Raw genomic sequence first — 8,365 nt, 5'->3', positions numbered from 1 at the left:
TGACATGACAAGACTTGTCTTTATATCTAGACGTAACAGTACCACAGAAAAGGGGCAACTTTTAGTTGCAACTTGACTTCAACAACTTCCATACCTAGCATTGAAAAGGGACCGCAAAACTGAACTAAACATATAATGGAACCCTTACATAAAAAAAAAAACATCTTTTTAAGTGTATTTGTAAACAATTGGTAGGAGTTTTCCTCTTTTTTTTTCAGCAGTTATTTTTTCAGCCATCTCAGTAGTAACAGCCTTAGTACAGTTCTCTGCAAACTGTGAAATTGTCTCATTTTCGTCATGCCGGGAGAGGAGATCCTGGAAGGTATCTGGAAACATTATTGCAATTTCAGCAATTACTGCTGTTCTCGCAATTGTGTTTCGGTCAACGTGGATCCTTGAGAAGGCCTTTTTCATCGATCCACACTTGTTGAACTCCTTCAGGGCAGCTTTGTAGCGGTGGATGACTCCTTCTATTGAAGTCACTTAAAAATAATAAGTACATACACAACTTTGTTAATTTTTCATCTCTTCATTACTTTTTTGATGTCATGGAAGAGACGTCCCAAGACACCATAATGATGATTCCGACCTAACCAGTGATGCCACTCTATCATTTTGAGGTGCATTGTAAGGAACTCTGGAGTGCGATTCCCTCTATGACGCCATATTTCAGTTTTATAAGTCTGCCATGCACGCTCAATATGTTGTGTGTGAGCACCAGTCTCTGGGTCAACAAAGTTCATTTTATGGCAGACAGAAAACTGGTAATATCCATGCCGGGAAAGCTGGTCCTTATATGCACGCCATTCATCTGTGACAACTGATGTTTTGGGTCTTACATGTCGTACAATGCGGCCGATAAGGGTCTTCCTTGAGCGGTCCTTGACAAGCCTGAGAATAGGTCTTCGGGACGTACCATCAACCTCCAGCATCCCAAAGACCCATTGGCAGTCACGCCGCCAAGTGTTTCCACATCGCCCACGATGGTACTAAAAAGCAAAAAATAAATAAAAAAAAATATATAAAAAGGTTTTAATAATAAGAATTATTTCAATCATTAAGCACACTCATCTCCTTTCAATGAGCATTGTAGTAGTATTATATCACAGTTACATAAATGAGGGTGTACATCTGTACAATAATCAATAATACACAGCCAACCTTTCTTTTGTGGGCAAATTTGCTCTCGTCGACAACAACAAATCGATGTCGACCGCCAATTTTCATTCCTGTCTTCCTAAGTCGTTTCAAGCCAGCCACGCATGCCTTCAAATGTAGAACATAGACATCAGTAGCCTTCCTTGTAACATTGACTTCATATGAAATTTGACAAACTTGCACATAATTCACTACATTAATCAGATTAATAACATGTATGTGTCTAGAATCTGCCCCCACCCCCACACAAAAAGGAATCACTCTGGACTCTGACCCACAGAAATGACATTGCACTATGCAAACAGCACATATCTTCTGCCACAACATTATTATTAATATTATTGCTGCTAAATTATTAACACTGACTCTTGCACTACCAACAACCTACCTCACAGTATACTAAACTCCTTATCCTGTTTTTTTGTTTTATTAGTACTAGTAATAGCAAAAGCCCTATTTGCACTTTATTTATTATTATTGTCTCAGTATAGCATGTTCTGCTGTGCCTGTGCACTTTATTGTATGTCCTGTCCTGTGCACTTTAGTGTATGTCCTGTCCTGTCTTGATACTTGTCGGCATGGATAGTGGGAAACGCAATTTCGATTCCTTTGTATGTCTAGTACATGTGAAGAAATTGACAAATAAACTGACTTTGACTTTGATGTATGGGAGTTGAATCCAGTTCTCTACAATGTATATTCACATATCACACTGACATGTCTTGCTTCAAGAAGAGCTGCTAATGCACCAACCTTTCTGAGTATTTTTGTCATGCTTGTCAGTGTCTTTGAGCTTGCTGCTATCCCATCAGTGATTAGGTCCAGCTGCCTTAACTGCAAGCCCTGTGCAAACCTAGGGTAAAAAAAAAACACAATTCAGATATCCAAAGACGGGGCATGATGTGAAACACTACAATTTAATATAGCTAGTCAGACAACTGAATAATTTCAACAATTCTGACAATTTGTGTATGGTAATAGCCATCAGTCTCAAGAAAAACTCAAAGGGAAATAACAGCAAAAAAAAAAAAAAAACAATGCTATGGTTCAAGAGTGTGTAAAACAATGGAGCAATTCCATTAACAATAGAGCACTTCCATGAGATGTTGAGACTAAAAGGTTAGTCTGTGTTCTTTTACATGATGTAGCTACAGTATACTGCCCTACAAAGGCAAAGTACAGTAACTACATGAACATAGAAAAATGCCTTTCAAGCTCATAACTACATACAGTACAGCCTATTCAAATGTGGCCTTTGTTACAGAAAAAAAGATGGGTGAACAGTGTTTTTCTAATCAAGGTAACTTACCTGAGAATGAACTCGAGCCATTTTGCCAAAGGAGTATGAGACCTTGCGAATATTGAGCCCTTGCGCACAGACAGGGGAGAACTTTTGTGATGCTTACAGATCCTGAAGAGGGAAAGGGCAACACTGAAAAATAGCATTTTGCAGGCACCTTGCGTTTGATAATTAAGCAAGACCATATCATAACAGCTTAACCAAATCATCCACCATTACATTATTTACACTGTTGAAGGACTGCAACTTTCTCGTTTTGGTACGCCTCTTAAAACATTCCAACGTAATCGCCGGCGATCGCTGTAATCAGTCCTGAAAACACTATACACTAACTAGACGCACAACGCTATACGACCGATACAGAGAGTCCTTTAGTTAATACGATTTTACAAACGAAATCAGTCGCATTGCTAGATTCTAGTAACTAGCACATTTATTCACAGGGGCGGAATCTTATTCAACAGTAAAGCTTTAGCTTTGTTTATAGTCACTTACCAAGCGTAATCCATCGATGACATGACTTGATTTTTCCAGATACATGCTTCTATTACATTTTCCACACTTCATCCCCCTTTTCATGATTCCCCATTTTACGCATCCAATTAAAACTATTTTCCTTTCTTTGCTTCTCTGATTGTCTGAACGCCTAATATTTTTGTCCAAATTCCTGCAATAACCTTTGGTCTAGTGGCTGCCTGCTTTTATGACACTCTCTTAAATGTGCTAATGGCGGCGGTCCTACAGTTGGCCGCTCTGACCGATGTCTCTGAGTTGGATAGAGGATTTCAATTTGATGGATTTGGGGGGGGGGGGGGGTGCATTTCTTTCTGTCACTGGCTTCTTCCACTTCGCTGAAACGAAAAGCGCTCGAAACCAGAATATTCCACACGGATTGCAGATCAACTGTAAATACGACGGAAGAGTACGCATTGTCCAAGGGAAGCGCAGTAATTATTTAACCACTCATAAAGAACCACTGACAGTATACGATTATCCTTCTAAGTAGCATCCATCAATTTGGTAAACTTAGTTATCTTTAGCTACCTCAAAGTTAACTTTCAGCTAATGACTTTGCCCTTACGTTGTGAACTATTTAGCAAGAAGCACTTCCACAAGTGTTAAGTCATAGGCAGCATTCATTTTTGACAGTAGTAGCAAAGGCGCTAGATATCTCTAAGCTCATTGGTTAGTGTTAGCTGGAAATATATGTGGATTGTGACTTTGCTACTGAGACGTTAATATGGCAAACACCAATATGCTTTTTTTTTTTTGCTATCGACAATGATGGCCAGATGGAAACACGTAGAAGACGGGGGATGAAGACGGAGCCGTTAGAAGAGAAAGGCGAGGGTTCGGTGCAGACTTTGGAAGAATCAAATGAGGAGGAAAAAACGGTGGAAGAAATCCCTATCCAACCAAAGAAAAGCAAATCCAAACACTTGACCAAGAAATTGGGTACCGGTATGTATGATATATTTTTGTATGACATATACATGTTGCTTTCTCCTGCATGATGTAAAGTGAATGGTAGGCCCGAACGCCCGAAAAAGCAAAAAACCTCTGTAATTTTCGATACGCTACAGGCCGGGCGCCCCGGGGCGGGGTGTTGACAAGGCAGAGGGGCGCACGGCGCATCCCGGTGGCGCACGGCGCATCCCGGGGCGCACGGCGCATCCAGGGGCGCACGGCGCATCCAGGGCGCACAGGCGGCCGTTAGGGCGCACGAGAAATGTTCGTTCGGGGGGGGGGGGGGGGGGGGGGGGGGGGGGGGGGGGGGGGGGGGGTACATGCATGAACATTGACCCATCCTTACACCCATCCTCAAAACGGTGAAGTTAAATTCTGATTGTGAGTCTTGTCTGCCACTGAGTCAGCATATTCAGAACCATTTTTCAGTAACACTTTACAATAAGGGAACATGAATATACATTTATTAATGTATTAACTACAGTATAAACAATGAGAAGTATTACACTTAGCTGACACGGCATTAATGTTTAACATTGAGTCCTACACACTTTACTGTTAAATCAAGGTTAAGGAATACTGGTATATTCATGTACCCTGTACCTTATTAGGGCCCGAGCACGGAAGCCGTGCGAAGCCCTATTGTATTTCAAATGTTTATTATTTTTTTTCTTTTTTTTCTTTTTATTATTCCACCCAATGAATTGCCTTTTTCAAGGCTTTAATATCCCCACAAAACTCATTGAAAATTTGCGTACCCCCCAAAGTCGGGCGTAAAATTTTGTATTTTGGAGGTCTCACAAATGAACGTACGCATATGCCTCCACAGCGCCACCTAGGTTTGGTGTGGAGGAGCCCCCGGACACGGTTTCATCCACGCGGGATGAGTTGGAGGGTGTATGAAACATACCGAGACGCACCAAAAAGTCTCTTGGTGACCCGGGTTGGTAAAGGTACGGCGGCCATTTTGGGTCAAAGTTCACGTTTTTGTGATTTTTTGGTCATTTCCAGGGGTCGTATTTGGAACGCACTCCTCCTGGGCTTTCGTCCGATCCTTTGAAACTTGGCACATGGGTTCATGAGGCTTGACGATAAAAAGTATCAAAAATCATAACTTTTTGATGTACTATGTCAGAGGGGCGGGGCCACGAAATTCTCCATTTGCCATAAAATTTCAAAGTGCTATAACTTTGTGAAAAAAATTCTCCAACCTTCACCAAAATTGAATATATAATGGCAGTTCGGCCAAAAATACATTTCCACAAAATATTTTGTGATTTTCATAGCGCTCCTAGTGACGACAAAAAAAAACACTTTTACGAGATGGCGTGCAGCTCGGACAATATTGATCATATCCACTCAAACTAGGTGTGGATGTGTCAAGGCCTTGGACTTGACATCTGAGAAAATAATTTCAAACTTTTCATAAAAGGGCGTGGCCGTGACGGTGCGTCAAAGTGGATGCTGCACAAAAACAAGACTCCATTGACTTTTGGGCGATTTTCGGGCAAACTGTGCGGCTATCTATACTTTGTCAGAGCTGTTGAAACTTGTTGGGGTTGTTAAGAGCTATATTATGCACAATCGGCTGCATTAATAATGAGGGGGAGGGGCAAAATGCTCTATAGCGCCCCCTTGAATTTTTCTTTGGAGCAGCCGCCACAGTTTTGAACAGAGTTATGAAACTCAGCTGAGTTATGGGGGCATCACAAGCACCTACAAAAAAATTCTTTTGAGCAATTTGTAAAATTAACAGGAAGTGACATATTTAAGCATGAAAATCACCATTTTTGTGTTTCGAACTGTTGAGAAGGGGTCGTATTTGAATGAACTCCTCCTAGGGCTTTCGTCCGATCTTCTTGAAACTTGCTGCATGGGTTTATGAGGCTTTGACAATGAAAGTATCAAAAATCATAACTTTTTGATTTACTATGTCAGGGGGCGGGGCCACAAAATCCCCATTTCGTAAGTGCTGTAACTTTGTGAAAAATGCTCCAATCTCTCACAAAACTTCTCATATACAACGGTAGTTGGCTAGAATACATTTCCAACAAAAATATTCTGTGATTTCATAGCGCCTCCTAGTGGAGACAAAAAAGACCACTTTTACGAGATGACGTCCAGCTCGGACAATATTGACCATATCCACCTCAAACTAAGCAGGATGTTGTCAAGGCTTGGGGACTTGACATCTGAGAAATAATTTCAACTCATTGTCCACGAGGAGGCGCTGTAATGAACAAAATTGCATGTGAGCTCATATCTCAGGAACGCTTCAGCGAAACTGAACCAAATTTGAATGTCATGCTTCGAGGCGCTGTCCCCAGTCCAGGAAACAAAATGTGTTCATTTCGTCTCTAGGGGGCGCTATCAATTACCAAAAACTTTTATCAAAATGATTAATTTTGGGGAAACGGTTGTGGCCATTCCACATGCGCACATTTCGACGTGCGCATATGCGCGGGCCCGACCATCGCTGCTTGCAGTTTAATTGTAAAGTGTTACCCAGTTTTCTATGTATTTTTAACAAGTCCTTTGTGTGCAGTGTCTCCAACAGGGGCGTTGATGGTAGCCAAACTAAAAGAACAACAAAAGCTGGATCAGCAGAAGATTGCATACCTTGAGGACCGTATCAAACACCTTGAGGAAACCAACAGTGAGCTAAGAAATGACAAAGATTTCTTAGTAGCCCAAATCAAGGGTGCCCCCAAGGAATCCCCATCTACTAGTACATCAGGTAAAGTTAACATTCCGACTGTAGTAGGTGCGATGGACTATATGTTTGGAGGGAAAGGAGAGAGTAAAATATGCTTCCAGGAGCAGAGTGTAAATATAGATAGGCTGTATCAGTGTCTTCATTGTAAGTGTCTTAACATACCTGAGATGACTACTTGATTGAACATGTGTTTCCTCAGTACAGTCTGAATTTTGATAATGTTGACCCTGTCAAAAGTTTAGCTTTGTTTACTTATGCATCTCATTCTTTTTTTTCACAGGCTCAGGAAAGACTCTTCCGGTTTTACCTTTGTCTTCAACTTCGTCTTCACCCTCATCGACACAGTCAAGCTCCTCATCTTCAGAAGAGGAGAAGAAAAAGATGAAGAAAAGGGCCAAGAAGTCCAGGAAACACCATGTGCCAACCAGCCGTTCAAGGGGTAAGTATAGGTATACTGTATGTAGTCTTTACCATATTACACCCTGGAGGGATTCTGTAAGATGTCGCCTCTGAGGCAGTTATGGTATACTAGTTCATGTACTTATTCACTGTGTATCCTCGGTCCTGGCTGGTAAGAATAGGAGAGGTGTTAAATAGAAATATTGGGCAGTCATGGGTAAGCGGTTAGGGCATCGGACTTGTAGCTCAAAGGTTGCCGGTTGCCGGCTGGTTGGTGGGGGGAGTAATTAACCAGTGCTCTCCCCCATCCTCCTCCATGACTGAGGAACCCTGAGCATGGTAGCCGGGCCCGCTGACACTGGCTTCCCTTCAACGGGATGAGGCATAGATTGCAATTTGTTGGTGTGCAGTTTGTGCTGTGTCACAATGACAACTGGGAGTTTGGTGTTTCCCAAGTGGAATTTCACAGGAGTATAATGAACAAGCAGGTTGAAGTGTTGTGCCAGTGTTTAGAGTTTGTGTTTATTTACTGTCTACCCAGAAGTTAAGTGAGAGGTCTGTAGTGTGACTATAATTTGATGGTACACCAGCTAGCCTATGGCTTCTAGGCTACATGGTATAACCCTCGTTCATTAGATGAGACTGACAGTAAGGGGTGGCAAAATGGGTTATTCAGCACACACAGAAGAGAAAGTAACTTGATATACTGGATAAGTTAACGAAAAATGTGTGTTATGTATCCGTGATTAGTAATCAGTCGTAGAACATATAAATGAGGAAATTAACAAAGTTGTTAACAAAAATTAACAAAGTTGTGTATGTACTTATTATTTTTAAGTGACTTCAATAGAAGGAGTCATACCACCGACAAAGCCGGCCTGAAGAAATTAAACAGTGTGGACGATGAAAGGCCCTTCTCCAAGGATCCACGTTGACCGAAACACAATTGCGAGAACAGCAGTAATTGCTGAAATTGCAATAATGTTTCCAGATACCTTCCAGGATCTCCTCTCCCGGCATGACGAAATGAGACCAATGTCACAGTTGCAGAAACTGTACTAAGGCTTTAGGAACTGAGATGGCGGGAAAAAATAACTGCGAAAAAAAAAAGAGAAACTCCTACCATTGTTTACAAATAAACTTAAAAAGAGGTTTTTTTTTTTTAGGTAAGGTTCCATTATATGTTTGAGTTGCAGTTTTTGCGGTTTGCGTCCTTTGTCATGCTAGGTATGGAAGTTGTTGAAGTCAAGTGGCAACTAAAAGTTGCCCCTTTTCGTGGTACTGTTTACGTCCCCCCCCACTAATATAAAGACAATCTTGTCATG

General features: G+C 41.5%; 2 protein-coding genes across 3 annotated transcripts; one reads left to right on the top strand and one right to left on the bottom strand.

The window, feature by feature from the left end:
- Positions 1 to 16: 16 nt before the first annotated feature.
- LOC109137708 (uncharacterized) lies at positions 17 to 3,056 on the bottom strand. 2 transcript variants are annotated; one of them, XM_027276963.1, is made up of 6 exons: positions 2,956 to 3,056; positions 2,468 to 2,570; positions 1,912 to 2,011; positions 1,162 to 1,266; positions 840 to 989; positions 17 to 482 (listed from the first exon to the last, which is right to left on the bottom strand). In XM_027276963.1, exons 1-6 carry the CDS (start codon positions 3,035 to 3,037, stop codon positions 480 to 482), a joined length of 543 nt encoding a protein of 180 aa, XP_027132764.1. In that variant the 5' UTR covers positions 3,038 to 3,056; the 3' UTR covers positions 17 to 479. The 2 variants fall into 2 exon arrangements, with proteins under 2 accessions (XP_027132764.1, XP_027132763.1); XM_027276962.1 differs by having other exon boundaries at positions 17 to 989.
- Positions 3,057 to 3,730: 674 nt separating this feature from the next.
- Positions 3,731 to 7,922, top strand: LOC109137709 (corepressor interacting with RBPJ 1-like). Its single transcript, XM_027276964.1, has 4 exons — positions 3,731 to 3,919; positions 6,471 to 6,662; positions 6,922 to 7,080; positions 7,879 to 7,922. The coding sequence occupies exons 1-4, from the start codon at positions 3,751 to 3,753 to the stop codon at positions 7,920 to 7,922; spliced, it is 564 nt and encodes a 187-aa protein (XP_027132765.1). The 5' UTR covers positions 3,731 to 3,750.
- Positions 7,923 to 8,365: the final 443 nt, after the last annotated feature.

The sequence above is a fragment of the Larimichthys crocea genome, unplaced genomic scaffold (assembly GCF_000972845.2).
Source record: "Larimichthys crocea isolate SSNF unplaced genomic scaffold, L_crocea_2.0 scaffold74680, whole genome shotgun sequence".
NCBI lineage: Eukaryota > Metazoa > Chordata > Actinopteri > Sciaenidae > Larimichthys > Larimichthys crocea.
The sequence above is the reverse complement of the archived record's forward strand: the minus strand, read 5'-3'. Positions and strand labels throughout refer to the sequence as shown.